Source organism: Ambystoma mexicanum, chromosome 11, assembly GCF_040938575.1.
Source record: "Ambystoma mexicanum isolate Mex_15411 chromosome 11, UKY_AmexF1_1, whole genome shotgun sequence".
NCBI classification, from domain to species: Eukaryota; Metazoa; Chordata; class Amphibia; order Caudata; family Ambystomatidae; genus Ambystoma; species Ambystoma mexicanum.
In genome coordinates this window covers 459,079,410-459,106,612 of record NC_090934.1, presented here as the reverse complement: position 1 = coordinate 459,106,612, position 27,203 = coordinate 459,079,410, and the positions used below count along the sequence as shown (strand labels likewise).

The 27,203-nt window shown below is 46.7% G+C and overlaps 1 protein-coding gene across 1 annotated transcript in view; it reads right to left on the bottom strand.

Annotated features, from left to right (window-relative positions):
- LOC138505005 (embryonic protein UVS.2-like) overlaps positions 1-27,203 on the bottom strand; it is an 867,764-nt gene that overhangs the window by 649,280 nt on the left and 191,281 nt on the right. Inside the window, exon 3 of the mRNA XM_069625363.1 lies at positions 286-464. Within this exon, the coding sequence (XP_069481464.1) occupies positions 286-464 (179 nt within the window). The remainder of the gene's footprint in view (positions 1-285; positions 465-27,203) is intronic.

Genomic DNA, 27,203 nt, shown 5'->3' with positions numbered 1-27,203 from the left:
TTGGCCGTTTCAAAATAAAAAAAACAGTGCGTCATGTGACATAAAGTCACATGATATAGAGGTGCATCTTGGGATGTTCTTGTAAATTGTACAAAATAGCTGTTATTTATCCGTTTCCTTGCAAATAGACAATTCATAACAAAAATTGTATGCACTGTTTTTGATAGAGGCGATTATACAGTATGTGATTTGACTTTTCATCGAAGTATGCGTTCTGTAGATTTTTTTAAGTGCATTCATTTGTGTTGGTCTCTCACCTTACACCTTCCCTCGTAGGTAATTTACCTGTGCTGATATATTGCCACATGATATCGACATAGTTGTCTCTGTCTTTTCTGGTGTGTTCATGGTAAAAACCAAGGGCGTGCATAAGCTCATGCTGTACGCCTCCTTGCACAATGCAAACTCCTTTACTGATGGTCACTTCCTGTCTTCCTCCGATTTTCCCAATATATGACCAGCAACTGCAGTGGGGTACAGGAATGCAGACCCTGTATTATCCACTTAATGGCATTCATCATGTTGGCCCAGTATTCAACAGGCACAGGCCAACCATTAAACGTATATTACCACTACCATAACAGTGACTTTTACCATTTCAATATTACATTGTATTTACAGTAAACAGTAGCACATTTCTCATGCATAATAAATACTTGTTTTTATCCACATAACATTGCCCCTCCTGTTCCCTTACCAACAGCACAATTAATATCTTACTGTTTGCTTCGAGGTGATCACCCGTGTGTTTTGATTCCACTTGATCCCCTATTGCATTTTGCATCTACGTGATCCCTTGCAGTGCATTTTGCAGCCACTGTGATTTGCTTCTAGGTGATCCCCAACTGCACTTTGCTTCGTGGTAACCCCTCTCCACCACTGTGTTTTGCTTTCACTATGGCTTGAATCGTGATGACCCTCCACTGCATTTTGCATCCACTGCATTATTTCTAGATGTCAGTCCAAATTAGCGTGCAACTCTGTGTCTGTGATGAAATTTCTTCTGCATTACAGGAGTACAATGATGAGTAGTGACTAAACCACCTCTCAGCCCTCATGCTACTACAATTCAACAGTGATCGCAATCAAAGAAGTGAAACAAGAACAGACAAGAAACGTACTTACGTCACACTTGGTGGTAAAATGGGCTGAGGGCAGGTTATACTCTTAAGCGGGATGGGAATCGGAAACCAATAGCAACTCAAACAGCAATTGCTCAAGACACCAACATAATGGCATACAAGGGAGGTTCTTTAACGATACATAAAACACTAGAAAAAACCCACCCCTAGGAAAAGAACACAGACAATGCAGAACATGAAGATGAAAGCACCATGGGCAATGTAGCAGTGGTGAAGGGCAAGAAATTGTAACAATGTAAGTTTTAAAAGTATAAGTCTTTTGATTAAAAGTTGCAAAAGGGTGTCTCATCAGACTCTAGAGTCCCAAATGTTGACAGGCAGGGGCTGGACGTCACAAAAATACCTCTGTTTTTTTTCTGGTGTTTCAACAGCATCAAACTGGGTTTCTCAGCACTGTGCATGTGGGTCAAACTGGGTTAGAATGTAGAGAGCAGTGATCCAGGTGGCGAGTTGACAGCAAGTCGGACTTGATGTGAAGCTTTGTGCGGTGCTGTTAGAAGTGTCCAACAGGTCTAGTATGTCTGTCAAGCCGTTTCAATGCAGTGAGTACCACTGAGTTGAGTCTGAGTCGTAGGCCCAAGGATGCTTCCAGCGGTTCGAGTCAAGGTCCGGGTTTGTTTGATTGTGAAGATCCTGCCATTCCTGGGAGACAATTTGCCACCTGCAGGAGTCCTCACCTCCATTGAGGAGCCTGGGAGCAGATGCTGCTGGCAGAGAGTGTAGGTCTTGGCCCAAAGGCGGTCATCCACGATGTTCTATGAGGTCAGCTAGGGGACAGGGTTCCCTCTGCTTTGGAGCACCTGATTTCACCTCACAACTATATGACTTTAGAAAGGAGTGCTCTGCCAATAGTGTCAAAACGAATTTGTGTCTTCTTGAAAGTCGAATTAATCAAAGGAGTAGGATACCCCTTTCTTATGAAGGTAAAATGTCACATGGGATTGGATAAATGTAAGCTTGCTTTAAGGGACAATCACCGTTATGGTGTGATGCTGGAAATGCATCGGAGGGATAATGTCCTTGTCCTATACTGCCTTTTTATTGTGTGCTCTGTCGTATTTTCCGCACAGGAGTTCATGTGGGACTCCTGGCGGTGCAGCTCTCTCTCTTTTGGTTTGGTGAACGGACCCGTGGGATACCCTTATGTCACCCATGGGTCAGGGTACAACCCTGTGCCCCTAGTGTATGTTTTTGGGCACCTGTGGGTGGCCCACAGAGCAGGGTATAGGCTGGTGGCAGCTTCATGCTGACTTTGACAGGTGCGCTGAGTATCCTCCATTTTGGGGATCCCCAGGCCCTGCCATTGGAATCAGTTGATTCCTGATGGAAAACAAGATGGCCCCTGTGGCCTCTTGCTTTCTATTACCTATTACCTTGTTTCCCAAAGTCCTGGGAAGCCCTGACTCTGTCCCTTCCCCCTGACTGGCTGTGGGGTGGAAGTGCCATATATGGTGTTATTGTGAAAGCCCGGACAGACTAGCTGGAGCCTTCCCAGTGATTGTATGTTGTGGGTACCTCCTGTGGGTGGGACCTGGGTGAATGGAGTGTGTGACCAATATGCACTTCTTGCTGTGATTGTCTGGTTTCTGGCATGAGGGATAAAGACTGAGACAGCCCTGCCCGAAACTGGCCTGAATGCAGTGTGTATTGTTGAATGACTGGGTACTTGTCCCAATCCACATTCCTTGTTGTGAGTGTCTGAGAGGGAGGAGGATGGCCTGAATGCACTGTGTGCCTGATTGGCTGACTGACTGCATGAATGCCCTTCTGTATGATTGACTGCTGAGAGTGACCCAGCAGTGTGGATGAGAGACAGGATAGTATATATGGGGACCTCTCACCACTGGAAATTGTTCAGAAGTCTTCAGAAGCTGTGTCTACACTTTAAGAGTAACTGGAACTGCTGATCCTCGACGCCCAGCTGGAAGAAGAAGACTTGCTGTTGCATTTGCTTTGACCTGATCTGAAAGCTGCCGAACTTGTCAAGGACTGATCCGAGAGAGGACCTGGTAAGGCGCCCTCTTCTCGTGCTCCGAGAGATCATCGAGCACCGCTAACCTCCGCCGAAGCTCCCTGGAAGTCAGACCCTCGAAAGGCTGCCGACCCGAGACGGGACCGCTGAGGAGAACAAAGCAAAGCACCCGGACTTCGCCGCTGTCGAAGTCCATTGCCGTCGACCAGGGTACGCAGGTTTGTGTAACCGCTGGAGGCCCATCGAAGTTGTGTTGCCCAGCCGTGGGGACCACTTGACGCTGTGCCGCCGACGACCATAGCCACCCGCTCCTTTGCCTAAGAACATTTGAATCCAAGGACTCCCTTGCCCGCAACGTCGACCGCTTTGTCCCGCCGGAGAAAGTCGAGGACGACCAACGCGCTGAGGAGAATCAGCCGGTGGGTTTCCCGCCACCTGAAGGCCACAAAGACTTCAACGACTCGACACTCTTGTTGGGCCCCAGTTCTTCTGAAACTCTTTGCGGTCCTGAACAATCCCTCGGCGAGGTGCCCCGCACACCTCATCCTCGCAGGACGTCGCTAACGAGCACCGCCTGGATTGACATCGGGGTCTCGGCACCCTTGAACTTCTCATCGCCGCCATCGACGACAAGTTCACCATCTTCGACACCTCTCAACGATCCGTGGCTCCTGCTTTAAAGGGAGTCACTCAAGAAGGATCCTTCGACGCGTCTTCGAAGAACTCTCCTCCACCAGGTACATTGGGGGGGGGACCTTAATAGGAGGAAATAGGCTATTGAACAATATATGGACTAGGCTTGTGCTATATATCTTTATTTTACAGGTTGCCAAGGTGGGGGGATCTCCACACAGAACTGTGTCTATCGGTATAGGCCAGCATTCTGCCTATTGTTTCAACTATCTTACATTCCTTCCTATCTCTATTGCTGGTTTCCTCGTTATTGCTCTGTGTGACATTTTAACCGTACAGTTGATGCACTTTAATGAGATTTGATAGTATTGGTGGTACCACTTTAGAATTGTATATATTTATCATTGTTGATTTCCGAGTACAAAGTGCGTTATTGTGATCGTGTACATACCTTTGAATATTAATTATATAAAGACAGTGTTTTCAGTAATACAGTATGTGGGGTTTCTGGGACTATACTGTACTTAAGAACCAGCGTGCATCACCTCCTGAGAAGCTAGGCCTTGATTGCTCGTCCATTGCTACCTTATTGAGAATCTTGGCTGGGGTCCTCTGTGCCTCTCCTCTACCATATAGAGAGCGGAAGTACAAGCACCCCCCACCAGTATCTTCACAATGGTGACCAATGCCCTGTGCCTTTTTTCATCATACACAAAGTGATTTGCTATGCAGGAAGTGGAGGGGACATGAAGAAAAAAGTATCCCACGGAAAACCAAGACATAGCAACCCTGTGTTCAGTCCCTTCTGCTCTGTCTGACTGTCCTCATTCTTCTCTTTCCCAAGCCCCCAGCTTCAAAGGCTCTTTGGTATGCAAAACCCTGGTGTGAGGCTGACCCATTTGGTATGGCTGTTCTGCATTGAAGCATGGTTTCCTGGAGTCCTCCTGCGGGGAGTTTTTGGACTGGAGAGGTGTAAACCAAACTCCAAATGTGCCAAAGAGAGATAGCTTCCCAGCCTGACTGAGCAGTGACGGGCAGACTGGCTTCAAATCCATATAGCATTTGCTGGCGTGAGTTCACCCAATTGACATGAATATGATACAAATATAATATGGATATGATAAAAATTGTGTGTCACCATATCAAAACACAGGTATGACTTATTTGTACAGATTGCCCTGCCACCAGACAGACAGCTCCACACTATTAATACGGTTTGGTATCAGTGGTGCAGATTTAAATGCAACCATTAACTGCTGTGTCTTTGGTTCACAGCAGCTGTCAAACAGGGCACATGTGACCTTTGAACATACTCTGTGCCACTGAAGAGCAGAAGCTGCAGATCAGGAGACGGATGCCGCAGGGCACAGGTGCACTGTAAGGGGTCAGAAATGCGAGACTTGAGACTATGTTTAGTTTTCTCAAGGTTCAACATTTTATTTCCAAACAAAAATAAACAATAAACCCTAACTAAGCCTACTCTACCAGGGCATTCCCTACCTAGTCTAGAATCTAAGGGAAACCTCCTAGCATTCACAATAATAACCCTCTCACTAAACAACATAAACATTTACAGAAACATGAAAACAACATAAATGAAAGGGTAGCAAACAACCAGTGTCTTGGATGACTTCTACTTGTCCTAGGTAGATCTTGCTTCCCTAGGAATGCCCCAAATCCACTGTTAACAGTTCTGCGCCTGATTAAAATATCCCCCTTTCCAAGTTCTGCAAAGAAAACAACAGCACCAATAGGATTTCTGGATAGCTTACTTCATGGAAAGAACAGACAAAGTTGAGGACAAAAGCACCAGTTCTGCTTAACAGATCTTCTACTTGCAACTTCTGTGATTTCTGTTATGTATAATTTTGTCAGGATGCTTCCGCTTAGGGTTTGCTCTCCCTCCAGCAACTCCCTTAATGAATATGTGCGTGCAGGCTCCCTTGCCCCACAGCTGACTTCTGCTTCTGCTGCATTTGACTATTACAGTTCTAACAATTGTACTGACGACCACAGATCTGCTGCTACTACTGCAATTTTTAAGGTTAAGCAACTTCCATAAGACTTCTTTGACCTTTACAGCTTGGCAAGGCACTCTTCTCTCTTGTGTGGTAAAAGAGGGCAGCCTTGTACCTAATAACCACAGTTATTTTGAACAAGTGCCCTGCTCCCTTTCCCCAGTTTCAAATGCAGTTTCTTCAATGTGTTACGTATTAGTGCCCCTTTAAGGGAAGACACAAGGAGTAGGGGAGGAGAGACACAAGCGGGAGGAAAGGGAGGAGTTTGGACTGCACATCCTCACTTCATAGTGTAATTAAAGATAGATGTTGTTCGTTATGCTCCGCTCTCGTGTCCTTCCTTTTAAGTTTGGACACTTTGGGCAACAACTGGTGACGAGGCTGATCCAGAGAACCAGAGTTTTCACTGCAGGTGGGTGATCCCACCACACCATCCTCCTGCTGCCGGTGGGTGTCCTCTACAGAGCTGCAACATCCAGTCGAGCGCGTAATCTCCGCACACGTTCTACACGTGCTCCAGCGATCCCGCAACCCTCCAGATCACCCCCAATCCTGGGTGGGCGAGCTGCCTCCTGCAAGGCATCCCTCATTCCGAGACTCCACAAGGGGAGCGAGGCAAAAATATATTTTGTGCCTTCCACGTGCCAATATGCCAGTGGGCTTTTTTCTTTTTGGACGGCAGGCCCACGTGGAAGTTATACGTATAGGAGACGACATATGCCTCAGGTCAGCGAGACCACATGCCATTAGCTGTGCCCCTCCTCCTCATCCAGCCCCATGTGCCGGCTACCCAAGCTCACTACCTGGGCTCCAGGCCCACTCCAGAATGGGTGGCCACAATTTAAAAAAACAAAACAAAAAAAATACTGGCATTGGGCTCCTGTGCCACACCAGAGTTGGTGGCCACAAAAAAGAAAAAAAAACACTTCTCTGTGAATCCCGTACATTCCACCACAGAGTGACGGACATTGGGCCCAGACAACGTCTACGGTTTGTGCGCAACAGACATCACCATTACACCAATAAACATGTGCAGCACACTGAAGCAGCGACCACTGCACGCCCCTCACACGGCGTGAGAAAGCATTTAACAACAGTGAAGTGACCACCCCACCAGTGCCCCATACATCAACTACCACACCAGTCACAATAAGCATTCAAGTGACTCTACCCCCAGTACCCAGGTCCAAGACAGTCTTGCTCTGCATGCCGCTCCCATTCACGATGGCCCCTCAGGCAGACAAAGGCCCAAGGTGGGTCGAATGGATGGAAGATTTTTACCATTTTGTGAAACGACGGCGGAGGAGAATGCACATAACTTACATGACATGTTTATCAACCTGGTCAGCAGTGAGATAAAGACTATCGTCAAAACAATTCCACCAGAAGACCACCCTGATTTCCCAGCACTCATTGCTGCCTTGAATAGGAAACTTGTCATTGAACCCAACCAAGATTATGAGAGGTATATGTTCAACCAATGCACGCAGAGGGTAGCAGAGCTGGTCGACAAATTCATTCCACACCTATAGTCTAGCGCACTCACGGTCAATTCAATGCATTCTCTTTGCACAAGGCAATATGACTACGCGTCATAGAAGGCTGCTTATCACCAGCTCTAAAGAAACATCTGCTAAAGAAGACCCTGTTGATCAACGAAGTCAGTGAGCTAGCGAGAATTTTTGAGAGGGTCGAAGCGCAAGCAGCCTCCATGACGGGTAGCCCCGTCATGAAACAGGGCAACACTGAGCTCATCGCCGGCGCCCAGCCAGCAACACAGCAGCCAAGAGACAGAGGGACTGCATCGAACAGGACTTCTGGTCAGTTTGGACCCAGACCACAGAGACAGTGCTATAAGTGCGGAATGGCTTTCACAGGGGCTTGCCCACCCTCTCGCAAAGATGTGGTAACTGCGGAAGGGAAGGCCATTTCCAATCCGTCTGTAGGGAAGGGAGACCTCTGTAGAGAAGGGAGACTGTTCCCTACTCTGACAATGAACCCACAACCACAGAACAGGATGTATGGACAGCCACAACAAGCCCCAGTTTACCAGAACAGGTTCTACAATCTTGGTCAACGTCGATATGTCAGAGCGGTAGAGAAATACCACCAAACTGACTACACACAAGATTACGGGTACTATGATCAGCCCCCACCCGAGTAGAGAATGAGTACGATGAACCCCCACACACCTATCAGGACTGCGAGGACCAACAACAGCTCACATCCTATCAAGGGAGTGTCAACTACGACCAATCGTACCAAGATGAGTATGTCAACCTCATCCAAGATGACAGAGAAGCAAGAGAGGTACTGAGAATACCAGTCAACATTGGGAACAGACAGTTCTGTTTCCTAGTTGACTCTGGGGCCACAGTTAACATTATGGGGGAGCAAGAATTCCTGCAAATCCCTGAGAGGCCGATGCTGGAGAAGACAAACTTGATGATTTTTCAATGGGGCGTGACGTCCGCCCTACATGCCATTGGACACTTCAAGCGCCAACTCACACATGTGGGCCTATCGATGGACACCACCATCCACGTCATAAGGAGCCCAACAAAAGACAGGTGCTTCCTGAGCTACTATACAGAGTTGTTTTTAGGCCTCATTGACATTCACTTTCGCAAGGGTGATGTGATTCACTTGTCAGCAAGCAGAAATGACAAGGCAAGCACAGTGTGTGCAATCAAGAAGTTCTCCACTGGCACAAATCTCATTTCCAAGGAAGAGATTCTTACAAGGCTTCCCCACCTATGCACAGGACTCGGGAAGCTCAAGGGAGCCCCTGTTAAATTGCACATAGACCCAGCCATCAGGCCCGCCCCATAACACCTCAGGAGGGTTTCACCTCCAGGAGACTGTGTCCCGTGAACTGAATCAGCTACTTGATGAGGGGATGATTGAGCCAGCAACGGGCCCCACCCCATGGGTGTCCACTCTGGTAATTGTACCCAAGGAAGGTAGACGAATGCGTCTATGTGTGGTCATGAGGATGCCGAACACTACCATACAGAGAGAGCGCCACCCTGGGCCGTGCATAGAGGACATGATAGTCCAACTCAACAAGTCTGTGATGTTTTCGAAGCTTGACTTAATTCAAGGATACCACCAGCTAAAACTTCACCCTGACTCACGGGACATCACAACGTTTGCCACTAATGAGGGCCTATTTCATTACAGATGCCTCAATTTCGGCATTTCCCCCGCTGCTGAGATTTTCCAGGAGGCCATTAGACAGGTGATTAGACGCATCAAGGGCGCACTGAATTACAGTGATGATATACTCGTGTTTGGAACATCGCTGAAGGACCACTTGCACAGCAATACAGAACACCGGTTTGACGCTCAATATCGAGAAATGTAATTTCAGCAAAAGGAAACTGAAGTTCTTCGGCCACATCATCTCCGCTAACGGCATGTTGCCTGACCCTGACAAGGTCAGCACCATCACCAACCTGCATGCAACAATGCAAGTTGCGGATGTCCGGTCATTCCTGGGCATGGCCGCGGACTGTGCACAGTATATCCCTCACAATGTGTCCATTACAGAGCCAAATCGGAGACTGCTGTGAGAAAAAAAAATTAATCGCTGTTCCTCTGGTTCCCAGCCTGCCAGGAAGCATTTGAGTCAATCAAAAAAGCCCTAGCAGAGGCACGCCACCTGGTGTATTTCGACCCCGGTTGGCACACACAGATCATTGTGGATGCCAGCCCTGTAGGACTTGGAGCCATCCTGGCGCAAACAAGTGGGGCTGATACACATCCCAGGCACATCGTTGCCTATGCGAGCAGAGCCCTGTCAGCCCCTGAATCGGCATACGATTGTATTTAAATTGTGAGCCCAGGCCCCGTGTGCCGGCATCCCCTGGTGTCGCTTCCTGGTTTCTCCCTCCCGCCCATCCACCGGCCTTGATTGGGTAATCCACCTCAGTGTTGCAGGTCTACCGACCCGCACTAGCCCTGCCTGCCTCCTTCCCCATCTAACGTGCAGCAGGTGAGTGCTGCAGGTGAGTGCAGCGGTCCCTGCACCTCCATTTTGACAAAATATTTGTTTTTTGTATTTAAATTATGAACCCAGGCCCCGTGTGCTGGCATCCCCTGGTGTCTGCATCCTGGTTTCTCCCTCCCACCTCCCCGCCCGCCCACCAGCCCTGATTGGGTAATCTATCTCGGTGTTGCAGGTCTACCGACCCGCACTAGCCCTACCTGCCCCCTACCCCATCTAACGTGCATAGGCGAGTGCAGCGGTCCCCGCAACTCCATTTTGACAAAATATTTGTTTTTGTATTTATATTTTGAGACCAGGCCCTGTGTGCTGGCATCCCCTGGTGTCCGCTTCCTGGTTTTTCCCTCCCACCCCTCCCCCCACCCACTGGCCCTGATTGGGTAATCCAACTCGGTGTTGCAGGTCGACCGACCCGCACTAGCCCTGCCTGCCTCTTTCCCCATCTAATATGCAGCAGGTGAGTGTAGCGGTCCCTCAACCTCCATTATGACAAATATTTGTTTTTTGTATTTAAATTGTGAGCCCAGGCCCTGTGTGCTGGCATCACCTGGTGTCCGCTTCCTGGTTTCTCCCTCCCGCCTCCCCGCCGGCCCACCGGCCCTCATTGGGTAATTCAATAGATCATTACTGACCTTCCCAGGGCAGCCGTCTGCCCGGCAGCCCCAGCGGGTAAGGGCCCCAAGACAAAGGGCGGCACCTACAGATCCATATCGTGTCTGCAGGTGTCAGCAGGAGAAGCCAGCAGCCAACAATAAACCTACAGTCAACCTTCAAGGCAAGTTCACCTCTCACCTCACAGAAAACGCAATCTAGTGAAACGTTAGCCTACGAAATTCCCTGCCGAGTATTTGAGAATAACTGTGCTAATAGATATTCAGATCCAAATCCTAAACCCTACATCCTCCCCCACCCCGAGATAGCACACCTTTAAAAATACTGAATAGCTTTTTCCATTCCAAATTCTACTCTGTTGAAGTGCGACCTAGATATTGTACTCAATCAATATAGAGTTTGCACTGAAAATTTAATGTGTTGAATTCTACCTCTTAAGACTGCTTCACAACTAGATTCTGTGTTCAAGAAATATTGTGTTGCATTCCACCCCCTTGCCCAGAGTAAACACTGAAAGTTTAATATGTTGAATTCTGCCTCTTACGACTTCTTCATATCTCGATTCTGTGCTCAAGTGATGTTGAGTTTGCACTGAAGGTTTAATGTGTTCAATTCTGCCTCTTAAGACTACTTCTCATCTAGAGTCTGTGCTCAAGCAATATTGTGTTGCATTCCAACCCCTTGCCTAGAGTACACTGAAAGTTTAATGTGTTGAATTCTGCCTCTTAAGACTGCGTCCCATCTAGATACTGTGCTCAAGCGATGTTGAGTTTGCACTGAATGTTTAACATGTTGAATTCTGCCTCTTAAGACTGCGTCACATCTAGATCTGTGCTCAAGCAATATTGTGCTGCATTCCACCCCCTTGCCTAGGGTACACTGAAAGTTTAATGTGTTGAATTCTGCCTCTTAAGGCTGCGTCACATCTCGATTCTATGCTGAAGCGATGTTGAGTTTGCACTGAATGTTTAACATGTTGAATTCTGCCTCTTAAGACTGCGTCACATCTAAATTCTGTGCTCAAGCAATATTGTGTTGCATTCCACCCCCTTGCCTAGCATACACTGAAAGTTTAATGTGTTGAATTCTGCCGCTTAAGACTGCGTCACATCTAGATTCTGTGCTTAAGCAATATTGTGTTGCATTCCACCCCCTTGCCTAGAGTACACTGAAAGTTTAATGTGTTGAATTCTGCCTCACCACACTCCCCCTATCCTACCCATGCTTCCAACCCCTCTAACTCGACTTCTCCCCCCACACACCAGACTTCCCCAGTGCCTTGAGACTCAAACAAGAATCTCTGCCACCAAATCCCTCCTCGCCCTCTGACCAACTGCTCACCCGCCCCTCCCTTCCCAACCCTACCTTCTCCCACATCCTCCTCTGCCCACCTGTTCTTCCCAGCCTCCACCAACCTTACCGCTCCATCCATCAACCCTAACCTGCTGACACCCTACCTCCCCTCTACCCTTCCTCTTCCTGCCCCACTGACCTCGAATGCCCCCTCCTCCGTTCCCCCATTACTCCCCTCGCACCCCCTACCCACACCCCAACAACCTTCAAGACCACTCCCAATTCCGAAGTCAAATGCATCCTTTTTAAAGCCCGCTCTGCAGTGAAAAACAGGCAAAGCATCTTTGACCTCCTCTCCTCTGACAATCCTGACCTAGTCTTTATCACGGAAACCTGGCTCTCTGACAGCTTTGCCCCTGTTGCTCATGAGGCCTTCCCCAGTGACTACTCCCTCATCCCGCTCAACAGACCCTCTAGAGGAGGGAGCGTGGTAGTCCTTTTCAAATCTCACTTCTCCGTCTCACTTGTCCATTCCCAGACATGCATTCCATCATGCGAATCCCTCCTTGTTAAACTTTCACTACCTCCGACTTTCTCCCACAGCTTCCTAATCATATACAGACCACACGGTTATGACAGACATTTCACAACCAACTTCTGTGACTCTGTGGCCACCATTCAAGTAAATCAGTCCTCCCTCACTCTTCTAGGAGATTTCAATATCTGGTTAGACATCCCCACCAACCACATTACCCATTCGCTGGTCAACAGTCTTGATGCGCTTAACCTCTCTCTTCACATGAATGTTTCAACTTCTTTTAAAGGGCACACCCTAGATGCCATCTTCAGCTCCCATGACCTGATACATCTAGACCCCCTCTTTCCACTCATCTGGTCCGACCACTTTGTTGTCCCTTTCTCCATCCTCTCTCCTGCCCCACACCCCAACCCGCCGCCCGCCTTAACCGCAAATGCTGGAACAAACTAAAGATCCTCCCTGACCTAGCCCAAGCCCTGCTTCTCAGACCCCCCACAACCCACCCTGATGGATCTTTAACCACCTACTCCTTCGACTCATGGCTCAATGACTCACTAATTCCGCTCACCCCCTCAAGCCCCTCCTCCTCACACCTTGGACCATTTCCCAAATGGTTTACTCCTGAAATGAGGTATACCAAAAAACGAAATAAATCCTTGGAATGCAAATGAGGAGCAGAAAAAAACAGTCTCAGTAGATCCGCCTTTGCCATGCACCATCGCAAATACAAAGCAGAAATCTGAAAAGCCAAAAAAGCCCACTACAACAATCGGATTCTCAACTGTGGAAACCGCAGCAAAAAACTCCACAGAATCATATCAGAATTCGTCAAACCCACTTGTACCTCTGCCCAATCTACCCCATAACAACCGCTCTGCGACTCTCATTCGCTCCACTTCTACACCACTGCTCTGGACCGAACGATTTCCCTTAAAAACAAACTGTCCCTCCTCTCCCCTCCCCAAAAACCATCCAACCCAACAACCACCCCCCGCCACCGCATTCCCCACCTTACGCACCTTTGATTCCTTCAAACCAATCTCCAGAAAATAATTTCTTGACCTTCTATCTGCTCACAAACCCTCTGGTTCCCCCCTAGACCTCTGCCCGTCTCAGTCCTCAAAGAAATATTCTCATCCATCTGCACGGGAGAGCATGCAATAATCATCCTAAATGACTCCCTCAGCTCTGGAATCTTTCCAGATGCCTTCAAAATTGCACATGTCAAGCCTCTTTTTAAAAAACCATCCCTTGCCCCCCCTGAACCCAAAAATTACTGTCCCATCTCGAACACCAGATTCCTTGCAAAACTCATCGACTGAACCACATACTCCCAACTAAATGCCTTTGTTGACTCCAACAACCTCCTTGACCCCACCAAATCAGGCTTCAGACCGCAACATGGAACCAAAACCACTCTGGCCTCAATCTGGGACGATCTTAAGTTCACTGCAGACTCTGCAGGATGCACTGCACTAATTCTCCTCGACCTGTCTGCAGCCTTCAACACAATTAACCATTCAATCCTCCTTGACCCCCTCCACTCCCTAGGAATCAGTGGAACCACTCTCAAATGGATTGCCTCCTTACTCAACAACAGGAACCAAATAACCCTTCTCTCCCCTTTTGTATTGGCTGCTCGCCCAGTTAATACTGGAGTACCGCAAGGCGCATGTCTTCCAATTCCCAAGCCCGACTTTGCAGCCTGATTCCTTAATATCGACCGTTGGATGACTACAAACCACCTCCTCTTAAACCCCACTAAAACCCAAATCATGGTGTGCAGCAACACTGAACTTCTCCCTTGTTCACTGCCTTTGGCCCCTTCCATGGGCCAACCGCCCACCCCCTCTGTCACAGTAAAAAACCTTGGATGCACTATGGACTCTGGCCCAACCCTCTCTGGACAGATCAACAACGTATCTAAATCCTGTCACTACCATCTCAAAATTCTCAGGCACATTTTTCCCTACATCTCCTCCCCGAACAGAGTTGCCGCTGTTATGTCCATTGTAATGTCAAGGTTGGACTATGGCAACTCCCTTTACCTAGGAGTACTGGCATACCACCTTATTAAACTCCAAAGAGCGCAAAATGCTGCTGCTAGAATGCTACTAGCCCTGGGTCCAAGAGACCACACCTCTGCAGCTCTCAGAACCCTCCACTGGCTCCCAGTTGGACAAAGGGCCACTTTCAAGACCCTGTGCATCACTCATCCTGCAGTGCACAAGACCAGCCATCTATACCTGCAAGATAAGATAAAACCTTACCTCCCACCCCTCACCCTAAGATTAAGCTCTGCCCTCCTTCTAGTGATACCACCACCAACTCCGTCAGGATTGGAGGATCCTCTTTCTCAGCATTAGCCCCGACTCTGTGGAACTTGCTTCCACCTCACATCCGTCACACCAAAGACTATATGACATTCTGCACATTACTAAAAACATGGCTCTTTCTGTAACTACATGTGAGAGAAAATAAAATAACCAACACAACCCCTGTCGGGGAAGGAGGCACTGTGACCCGGCTGCAAGAGTTCAAAGGATGGTTTATTTCTCCAGCTAGGAAATAACCCAAAAAACCCCACCTTCCATTTACATCATTGCTCATATATATATATCAATTAAAGTAACTCTAACAGAAAATACTAAATGGACCCGATTGGCCAGGCGTTGTGGTGCTGTAGGTGTGGGTGGCATCTCTTCCTTTTGGTTGGCTGAGTAGCTGACGAGATGACGGACGTCAAATATCTTGTGCTCCACGCAGGTCAGGGTCCAGTCACTGTGGTTACTACCTAAGCTAATATGTTGCATTCGAAAAACACTAAGTAACAAATTATCTAAACATTTTATGCTACTTTTCATATTTCTACACAAGTCACACATAGTAATTAGTGTCAGTACAATTCGGTCATTTGTGGTTTTAATTGGAGGCCTTGACCTTTATTGTGCATGTAAAAAGAATCAAGCTGTGTTTCGTATATCTCCTAAGCTTTAGACCTATTAGTATAAGTAAAAACATATATTGTGGTAAGATGCTTAAGGTTAGTAGTGGGTGTGTTGGGTGGGTTTCGCAGCACAGGCGAGGGTCTGGCACTTGAAAGAAATACCTTACAGGTAGCGCAGGGTCAGGATGGCAATAAATTGCTCTAAATGGGGGTGGGTGGCTTGCACGTTTATGGGGACGAACGAGCAGAAAGTGCTTAGCTCATCTTGGTTCACATGCTGGTTCTCATGCTAGCAGTGATCTCAGAGGAAGAAAACTATATCATATTGGTTTTTGCAACTTTCTCCGGCTTCAGCGTGAGAATGGGAGCGCAGAGCTTTCCTTCGCAGGGGGAGTGCAAGGGTGGGGGCCAGCCAGCTGCCTGCGCGCCTTGTGTGTGTGTGTCTTTGTCCTTGGCTGCTGCGGTGGAAGGGGAGCTGAGCATTGCTGTACTATCGCAGTGAGGCCTGTTTACCCAAGATGGAGTCGAAAGGGGGCACAAAAGGTCGATGCCCCGTGTCCTACTCAGTAGTCCCATCTATGTAGCGGTCAACCGTGGTTAACTTTACATAAGGGCAAGGGGCAACCCCACTACCGGAGGCTTGTGGTCCAAGCCTTGTACTGAGGAGTGTACGGCGTTAGGGGGCCTGGGGGCCCCTCACTCCCATACACCAACGACAACCCTAAAGTTATGTTTGAACTCCCAACAACCTAATGACTAAACACACAATGAGATTCTCTACCAGGTGTTCAAGGACCCATGATCCTTCCCACAAGATAGGATAGATGGATGGAGTGGATGAAGGAATAGATTGAGGGAATGGATGGACGAAATGATGGAGGAAATGGATTGACAAAATGTGTGGATGGAAAGGATGGTGTGGATGCTTGCATGGAGTGATGGATGGTGCAAACCGACGAAATAGATTGAAAGGATAAAATGAATAGATAGATGCATGTGAAATGAAGGGATTGAATGTATAGCACAGATGCAGGTGGAATGAAGGGAGGGTATGTATACAGAGTGGATGGAATGGATGAACTAGAGAGAATAGATGAAATCAATAGAACTGATGGATAGAGTGGATGGGTGGATGGATGGATAGATGGAATGGATGGAGGGGAATGAGTGGATAGAGTGGGCGGATGGATAGAGGGGACTGATGGAATGGATGCTAGATGGAATAGATCAAAGCAATAGATAAAAAGACGGATGGATGGAAGGGATGGATGACATGGATGGAGTGGATGGGCGCATGTGGGGCGAGTGGATGGAATGGATGGCGTGGATGCATGTGGAATGATTGGAAGATATGTACAGAGAATTGACAAATAAAATGGACAGATGGATATGGTAAGATAAAACAGAGGGATGGAATGGATGGATGAATAGATAGAACGGATGAAATGGATGGAACAAGACTGGGCGGATGGAGCGGATGGAATGGGATCGATCGATGGATGGACTGGACGAAGTAGATAGAATTAATGGATGAAATGCATGGAGAAGACGGAATGGATTGAACAGATGAATGAAACGGATGGGGTGGATGGAATGGACAGAGTATATGGATATGGGATTGATCGATGGACGGAACAGATAGAGTAGACCGAGTGGATTGAGTTGAATGGAATAGATGGATTGGTCGGATGAATGGAACAGATAAAATAGATGGAATTAATTGCATGGATTGAATATGTGGAGTAGATAGAGTGGGCAGAGTGGATGGAATGGGTGGAGTAGATGCAATTAATGGAAGGATGGTGGGTGAAATGGATAGAATGGATGGAATAAATGAAGTGTATGGAGTAGATGGAATGGATGGAGTGGATGAACTGGGTGGAGTGGATAGAATGGATGAGAATGATAGAGTGAATGGAATGGATGGAATGGATGGGGTGCATAGAATGGTTGGAATGGTTGGAATGGCTGGAATGGCTAGAATGGACGGAGTAGATGGGTGGAAGGATGGATCAAATGGATAATATGGATAGAGTGGGTAGAATGGATGGAGTGGTTGAAGAAGACGAAATGCACAGAATGCATGGAATGGGTCAAATGGATGGACTAGACTAAATAGATGAAGAGGATCGAGTGGATGGAGTAGATGGAGTGGATGAAACGGATGGTATGAGAGAGGGATCGGATGGATCAGATGGATCGGATTAATCGAATGGAATGGATGGAATGGACAGGAGGTGGGTGGAATGGATGGAATGGAATTAATGGAACTGGTGTAATGGGTGGAATAGAAGGAATTGGTGTAATAGATGGAATAGAAGGAATTGGTGTAATGGATGGAATGGATGGAATTTATGGAGTGGATGGAATGGATGGAATGTATGGAATAGACAGAGTGGATGAAGCGAATGGAATGGATGGAGAGGACGGGATGCATGGAAGGGATGGAATAGGGGTGGATGGGGTGAATGAAATGGATGGAACAAATGGAGTGGGTGGATGGAATGGATTGAATGGACGGATGGAACGGGTGGAATGGGTGAGTTGATGGAATGGATGGAATGGGCAGAGTGGATGAAATGGATGGAATGGACAAAGTGGGTGGAATGGATGGATTGGATGAAGTGGGTGGAATGGGAGGAAAGGAAAGAATTATGAACACTCGCCTGTGCCAGACCCTCACCGGATTGTGATAGTTAGCCTGTGTTGCTTCTAGATGGAAATGCAAATGCTGGCATGTCCCACATTTGGATGGTGCAGTCAACATTACCCTGAGTTAATTCTAGATAGAAATATGAATGTAAATGTTAACATGACCACACATGCATCACTGTGTACCCTGCCTCCTGTTCCCCATGCTGTTGCTATATATCTGTATCCTCCCCTGTCGCTGTAAACCCAGCCCCCTGTCTCTATGTGTCCGTGTATCGCTCTTTTCCCTGCCATCCTGTTCACGTGCCTGATCCTGGGCCCTTCAAAGATAACCATCATATCACATCACTATGTTTACTCTCTACTATACACCATCATTCAACTAGAACTAGAACACAGCTATACCCAATGAATTTAGCCTAGCTGTTCACATACAAATACGACCCCATAAACACCTCATCACCCTAATAAAACACAGCTAGCCAAGCACATTCTGGGCTAGCTGCTCACATATGCGTCCTTCAGGGCTAATGAAGCCACATTCCAGACTGGGTGTCCACCCACCAGACTGCACACATCCAACTGATATCTCCATCACCACACCTAACGCTAAGATGCAGCTACCACCCGGCAATTACATTAAAGGAGAGTTCCGGGACTTTTTTTTTATTGTCCCTACGGGTCAGCCATGTGTTTGTAAGCATAAATCGGTAGATCGTAGGAAACTTTCCTATGGACTTACCCGACTTTTCGCCCATTATCGCACTCGAAATCAGCCTCCATTTTGTGATAATCCTATCATTCCGCCGCATCGACCTGGCTCACCTGCCTTTGCGGCACTAAATCAAATCCCCCGCCCCTGAGCCTGACATCAGCAGACGCGTACTGCCCATTTCAAGCACGTCTCGTGTCAACAATCGCTGCGCCTCAGCTATTGACGTGTTGCCATGGAAATGGCAGGACGCCTCTTTCCCCAATAAGTATAAACAGACCGTTTCACAACACACAGCAGCAGATTTTCGATTCCATTCCTCTCTCTGTGTTACTTTGAGTATTCTGTGACTCGTTTCAGTGCTCTGGTCAGCTACCTTCGCCGCTTGTAGCCCGTGTGAACACCTGTACCATCTCTGTAAATTATTTTACTATCTTTACCGCACAATGGCCACAATAATGCCGTATATGTACGAGCCCGAGTACACCGAGGAAGAACTACTGGAAAGTCAAGCACGCGAAAACGATGGGGATTCGGACGGCAGTTGGGAGGACCAGTCAACGGATGAAGAGCCTGGACCATGTCGCATGGACGGCGTCTCCACCTGGTGCACGTGCAATCGGTGCGAGCTAATGCCAACTGAGGAGGAGAACTGCTGCTGCCGTGAAAATTCCGGGTGCTTGGCCTACATTTCGGAAAGCGAGCAAAGTCTGCAGGAAGGCGAGCAAAGTCCGCAATGCATCACCGAGCTGCCAGAGTTCAGGGAAGCCTGCCTCTCACGGACCGTGTTGAGGATGATGATGGTGCTTATGCACGAACTTCGCGGCACTGTTCGTCCGCGTAATCCGAGTAACGAGTAAGTATACTCTGTTTGTGATGTCAGTGATGCCACCACTATTTCATGGTCGTCTCCCACATATAAAATTACATTTACATATCATTCGAACGCATGTAAATTTGTTCCATATAGTGCATTTTCTAGATATAATTTTTTTCTAAGAAAAATGACATGTGTTACCTGAATCGACATTGATAAGAAAGTTTGGTCAGTTTAATACAGTTTGCATCTTTTTTTTTCACAGGTGGTACAGGCTGGTGGCCTATCGTTGCTTCACTTGGTGGCTTCACGGGAGGCTCGGACACCGCGTTCGGAGAGTAATACCTGCCTGTGCGGTACTTGCCATTAGACAACATTTCCCCAGTGACAGTGGACAATACCGCGGATTTTCCCTCGATGTGCTGCAACCTCAACTTTACAATGTGTAATGTTTATTATTTATGTTTAATTAAAATCTAAAATAAAGCCCAACATATATTTTAACAATGGTTGTTTTGATTTTTTAAATGAATCTAGTGTATATTCTCCTGGGAGGGTGAGGTATTTATAAACTCACCCCCCTGCATTCCATGTAGTAGATCCTGCAGCCATCCTCTTACATTCAGTTAGATGGCCTCTCCTTGGTGAGGCCCTGCGGCAAACTGGTCTTGTCTGCACGACCACCGCCCCGATCCACCCCCCGCCCTATCAAAGGCAGTTCGCACCGGGGTACTTGTGCTGGCAAGTGGAGCTGTCAGGGAGCGATAAAGGCCAAGAGGTGCCAAAGACCATGTACACTTCAAAGTGGTCTATAGAGCATGGGTTGTTGTTCCCATGTCTACCTACAGACCCCGTGTCTCCTGCCAAGCATCCCCCCTCACGCTGGACGGCCCCCTGCAATCCACATAAGTGTGTCTCCATTCACGAGTCTTCCTGTGTCTTGTCTGCACGACCACCGCCCCGATCCACCCCCCGCCCTATCAAAGGCAGTTCGCACCGGGGTACTTGTGCTGGCAAGTGGAGCTGTCAGGGAGCGATAAAGGCCAAGAGGTGCCAAAGACCATGTACACTTCAAAGTGGTCTATAGAGCATGGGTTGTTGTTCCCATGTCTACCTACAGACCCCGTGTCTCCTGCCAAGCATCCCCCCTCACGCTGGACGGCCCCCTGCAGACCGCATAATGCCACGACATATACACGTCATTCATTCACAAACACACCCCTGTTTCGAATTCTTTATAACCCACTTCATATTTCTAATGAGAACTTCTTTGCGCTTTGCTAGTCAACCCGTGAAGGTGCTGGTTATCTGCTCTTCGTCTCTGTGAACTTCCGTGACCACTTTGAGCAAACTCGTCAGTTTGCAACCTGTGAACTGCTCCCTGTTCTACGACAAGAAACTACTCTGATCCCTGCATCTAACTGTTTGTTCGTCAAGGTAAGTCCATGTACCATAATCATTTTGCGTCCAATTTTTTAATTTATATCTATTTGCTAGTAGTCATCAAATTGCATCCATGTTTTCTTTTCGTTCACGACAGTACATGCAAGGAACTAGTCACATGTTCTGAGTTTAGTCAAATTACTTTTTCTATTTTTTGAAAGTTATTGAAATACTTATCCGCATGTGAATAACGTGTATAGTTCCAAGAACCAAAACGGACCTTGCATTGAACCTTTTATGTGTCATTTAATGTTTTAACACATTGGTATTCATAGAGAATTGTTGATCTTTACTTTTCAGAACTTTCCATAATGCCTGCCTGTTCCATTGGCGGTTGCCCTTCGAAGACCCATAACAAATCTGAAGGTACTATAATGCATGTTTTCCCTAAGACAATAGATCAGATAAGAGAATGGGTCCGATATTGCGGATATCCAGCCTCTGAGATAGAAAGTAGAGTCCTAGAAGTCTTTGCGGACAAGAGGGTGATCGATACCGCATCTGCAGCAGGCACTTTAGCCCAGACATGTACTCCACATCATTGCTAATAAGGACGAAAACACCGCGAGCGAGGCGAAAATTGCTCTCAACCGCTATTCCCACTCTATTCGTCCACATCCCTCCACTGGTGAGTCAAGTTTACGTATTTATCTCTCGGCATTGCGGTAGTGTGTAGCATTAGCTAACAATAATTTCCCCATTTATGTATCCACTCAATATGAAGGCTGAAGATTCTCCATCCGTGTCGTTATTGCAGTCATCAGCCACTTCAAGCGCCTATCGGGTAATCTTACTTAGCTATTCTGACACTGACTTGTTTTAGGCATGTAAATCAATAGTTTTAATTGATCGTGTAATTATTTTACCTAATGGTACACCACAGTACTCGTCCTCTAGTCTTTGTTTTCAGTTATAATTATTGTTATCCAAAATAATGCAAGTACTGTCTTTCAGGGAGATGCTGAGGAGTCCAACGCATTGACGACAACCGTAGATGTCACTCAGATGCTCGAGGTACGTTTCCGGACAGTTCCATCGATGGAGATCATCAGATCTTGCATTCTTGTAGCGTGATTGTTACACACAATGTTTCTTTCGTTTTTAGCCATTGGTATGTCCTTCTGTCGTCGCCCTCCTATGTGTCTTCTTTTTTCAATATTGTGTTCATTACTAATGAAAGTCCTATGTTTCAGGGAGTCGATGGAGCATTAGTCCAAGAGGAAGGGGGAGCATGCAGTTACGGGTCGGCGCAACAGCTTGCAGAAGTGTGCACCGCAGTTACAGCGTCCCTTGATGTTCTTATGCATTTCGAGGTATGGATACTGACAGATCAATCATGCGAGATCAAATGACGTGATTACATCCGCTATACTTCCTTCTTTATTAACGCAAGTACTATGTTTCAGGGAGCTGACGGAGCTTCTTCAACAAGAACATCACCCCTAGTAGTTGATGCAGATCTCTGGGTGGTGACACTTCCAACGATGGAGCAAATCGAATCATATTTGGATATCCATTATTTATTTTAGACAACTGATCATTTGTGCAGGTCTATTTAGATGAGCCGTTGACGCCTGCAGAAAGTTTATGTTCTTTTAAACAAAATAGAAAACCATACTAATGCAATTACTGTGTTTCAGGGAGTTGCTGAAGCGTCATCTTCAATAATATCATCAATGGAAGTCTATGCGGAGCCCGAGGTATGGATCTTGACAGTTCAATCTAACTAGATCAACAATGCGTGAACTATTGTCGTTTGAATGTTCTACACAATGCGTTCATTCGTGTTTTGCTATTGAGTTGTACGTATGGGTATTGGTCCCTAAGTACATTTTGTGTTTTCAATATTATTATACATACTAATGAAAGTTCTATGTTTCAGCGAGTCGATGGAGCCTCAGTGAGTGATGGATGTGCTTATCATGAAAGTATAGTCGTTGCAGCGCGAGAGGAAGTGGAGACATGCACACACGAGTCGGAGCAACAGCGTCCAGATGTTGAAGTTCGAGGAAAGAAAGTTTCAAAGAAAAGAAAGCAAAAGAAGGTTAGTGTCCTGTTCACTATATTATGTTGTCTTTCACTGTCAATAGTTCAATACTGTAAGTTGTGTTTAAACTGAAAATCCCTTTTCTAATCTGTCCTCTAGTTGCGAGTGGGTGTAAGAACTAGATCTACACAGACAGTGAAGCGAACGAGAGATGTTGCTTGTCAAACCTTTTGGCAGGGACTTGAGACTGGAGATGCATCGTGCCAATGGGAAGAATATGAAGTGATTGACAACGGAGCTATACCACCACCAGCCATTGATAGTGAATGTCCTCCTGGTAGTTTGGATGCAGTCGTAGATCAATTCACAGAATCCACACCCGCAAAAAATAAGAGCACGCGAAAGTTGAAGACATTGTTTTTTTCTCCCATCTCCGGACAAGGAACAGATGTTGCAATGGAAGAGAATGAAGTGGACGACAATGAAACACCATCAATATCACTCAGCATAGCGGAAGACGATATCAGAGATTGTACCTTTCATGCGAGTGACATGTCCTCAACGTTACAGGCCGAACCAGCTGGGATGCAGAGTGACAGTATAAGGAAAGAGGCCAAATTCATTGTATTCGATAGCTGTTTGATGGATATTATTATGATGATGAAATGTGGGCATTGGGTTGGTGGGGAAGTATGTGGGGAGCCATTGATTAATGTGACTCGTGCAATTCGAGGCACTAACCTTAAAATACATGCCACCTGTACACAATATCATCCGTTCGCATGGTCTGCACAACCCATGCTGGGGCAACTGCCAGCAGGCAATCTACTTTGTGCAGCGGTCGCACTTTTTAGTGGTTCAAGTTTTAAAAAGTTACAGTATTTCTTTCAGTTTGTGGGAATCCATTTCATTGCGAAAAGTCAGTTCTACAAATACCAAACCGATTATCTATTTCCAGCCATCAGCGAAGCTTGGAGAATGGAAAAAATGTCAATGGAAAGTACATTCGCGGGCAAACGCTTCAGGCTAGCCGGTGATGGACAATGCGACAGTCCAGGATTTTCAGCCAAGTACTGCACCTACCACTTTCAGGACATGGAAAGTAAGAAAATTGTGAGTTCGGTGGTCGTGCAGGTGTCACAAAGTACATCCTCAGTGGCCATGGAGAAAGTTGGCTTTGTAGCATCATTGCAAGAACTACAATCGCGGGGAATGGTGATCGACCTGATAGCCACGGACAGACACGTTTCAATTGCCAAGACAATGAGAGAACAGTACAAAAATATAAATCACCAATTTGACGTTTGGCATCTTGCAAAATCAATCAATAAAAAATTGTCGGCTGCAGGAAAAAAAAAAGATATGCAAGGTATTTCACAGTGGTCCAAGTCAATCAGCAACCATCTTTGGTGGAGCTCAAAAACATGTGAAGGGTCGTTGGAAATTCTACTGGAAAAATGGCGGTCAGTAATGTTGCACTGTAGCAACGTACATCGATGGTCGACAAATGAGCATTTCCACAAATGTGAACATGGCCATTTGTCCACAGAGGAGGCACGGAAGAAGAAGTGGTTGATTCCTTCATCACCCACTCACAAGGCCATTGAAAAGATTGTATTTGATAAAACTATAACAAGAGATTTGAGGGGACTCACGGAATTCTGCCACACAGGAGATTTGGAGGTGTTCCACAATATGTGCCTAAAGTACAGGCCCAAAAGATTGCATTTTGGCATGGAAGGCATGATAAATCGGACTCTTCTAGCGGTCTTGGCACATAACCATAATGTTGGCCGTCAACAAAGTAGGACGACCGGAACTTTAGGGACGCTTCGCTACAATAAGGCCTTCACTAAAAGAAGTAAACAATGGGTGATCAAACCAGTGTTTGAGGATATGCAATATGAGTTTATTGAGAGACTTATCGTAGATGTCCTCGATAGGCACATACATGGAGTGGTGAACGAACCTATGCAGGGGACAACTGCATTGCCACCCAACATTGCCTCTGTTCCATGTCCACCTAAAGCAGAGCTCATTGAGAAATACACATCACGGTTTAAATGATTGTAATTCGATTGTCTGTTCTCTCGAGTCTCCTCATGTTGCAGGCCCATTGCAATTAAACCAAACAGTAATATAAATCATTTTTACAAAAATTATAGAATGTTTCCGTATTACAAACACATGGCCGACCCATAGGGACAATAAAAAAAAAGGCACGCAGACAAGATGCCCTTACACTAACTGGAGCTAACTAGAAATGTGTGCTCGCTCAAAGTGAAGGTCAGCTGCTTTGATGTTTTGCTCGGGTGGCGGAACGGCCCACGACCCAATATAAGGTTCTATTGTGATTTGACCTTGACAGGCCGGGACCATCCTGAAAGACTAAGAAAAGATAATGAATAAAATTTCAGAAACGAAACGATGAGCCACGTTCATTAGAAGAAGTAACGTCGGCAAAGAAGGAGTGGTGTTTCGGGTCTGCCCTACACAGAGACACAATGGAAAATGCAAATATAATGTAAGTAACTTTTGATGAGTTTATACCGCAATTTCATTACTATACAGTGGCTTTAAAGACGGGTTCAGTTGTACTTGTTCGTTCTATGTGGCATAGTGTTTTCTACCGCGCACTATCTGGAGGAGAAACATCTGCTTTTACTGAAGCACCTCAAAACCTTCCTCTTTGCTTCTGCTTTCTCTCTCCCTCTCCCCTGCTACAACTGGTCCACTGTCTGCGACCTCGGTCCTGGGCACTTCCACTCTCCACCTGCACTGCCTCCCTGTCAACCCCTGCACTGGGGGACTGTCTCAGTATCCTACAGCCCCCCCTTCCCAGCACTTGTTCTGCACTTACCTTGCACTTGCCACCAGCTGGCCCTATTTATTTATTATTTTATGCTACTTACCTTGTACTCCACTCCCCCCCCCCTCCATGCCTCGCCACGCCTTTAAACACTTGTGTACACCCAGTAGCGCTGTCCTCGCTATGAAATGAATAATTTTAATAAGGATCTGATGGTGAGACTAATTTCATTTTTTATGTTTTTAGGTACATCATTCACTACTGTCTGTGTCACGAGTACCAGACACCGGCGGACGGCTTCTACAGCCGCCAGTTGCTTCTCCGCGTGAACAACGTTACCACCCTGACCATTTTATGGGACGATCGCCAAGTACAAGTATGCCCTTACGCGGTACTAACGGTTAGATGCAACATACCTACCGTTGTGGTGGCCTAGTGCCTCGTTGTTGGAACAGCCATGCGATTATCAGTGCGACAGAAGAGCTTATTTTTATCGTAAACCAACACCCTGTGTACTGCACACGAACATCGCTTCCCTCAAGACGAACTAATTTGGATCGAGAGCAAAGAAAAATGCAAATCGCTGAATATTCTCTAAACATTTGATGTCCAATAAACGTGCTTTGCCAAATGTACAATCTTGCCGTTTGCTTTTAAACCACGGTTTCACATTCCGAATTGTGGTGCTGTATTGTGAGATGCTCTAAGACCCTGTGTACAGCAAAGGACCATCGCGTTCCTCAATACGAACTTTTTGGAACATGAGCAAATAAAAATGCAAATCGCTGAATATTCTCTAAACATTTGATGTCAAATAAATGTACTTTACCACATTTACAATCTTGCGGTTTGATTTCAAAGTACAGTTTCATATTCCGAATTGTGGTGCGCTGTATTGTGAGCTGATCTGTGTTGATTTCCGGGGTCTGTGTGGAGTCGCGTAGAAGACGCCTGGGCGCGTTTGCCTACGCAGCTCAGTCACGTCACGGATAGAGGCGGGGAATATGAATGTTTTGATAAAGTCTGTTTCAGGGGCGGGGGATTTGATTTAGTGCCGCAAAGGCAGGTGAGCCAGGTCGATGCGGCGGAATGATAGGATTATCACAAAATGGAGGCTGATTTCGAGTGCGATAATGGGCGAAAAGTCGGGTAAGGTCCATAGGAAAGTTTCCTACGATCTACCGATTTATGCTTACAAACACATGGCCGACCCGTAGGGACAATAAAAAAAAAGTCCCGGAACTCTGCACACATATCTGATGCACCCACGCACCCTACAACACTAACTCTCTCTACTGACCAGAACTACGGTTCCCGATGGCGTTCAACCTACCAGCGCTTTGAGGTAATACAAATGATATAGAGAGTGCTATTCAAATGCCGAGTAACATAACATACTCGCAGGCTGAGAAGGAAAGCCTGGCTGCTGTCTGGGTCTGTGATCACTTCCATAACTTTATCATCACGAAGAAATTTACACTTATCACAGACCACCAGGCACTATTGCCCCTATCCGCGCACGAAGATTCCACCCAGAATAGAGAGATGGGGCATCCGATTACAGTAGTGTGATTATGACATCATCCACGGGCCAGGGGAGAGATCAGAATCCAGTTGAC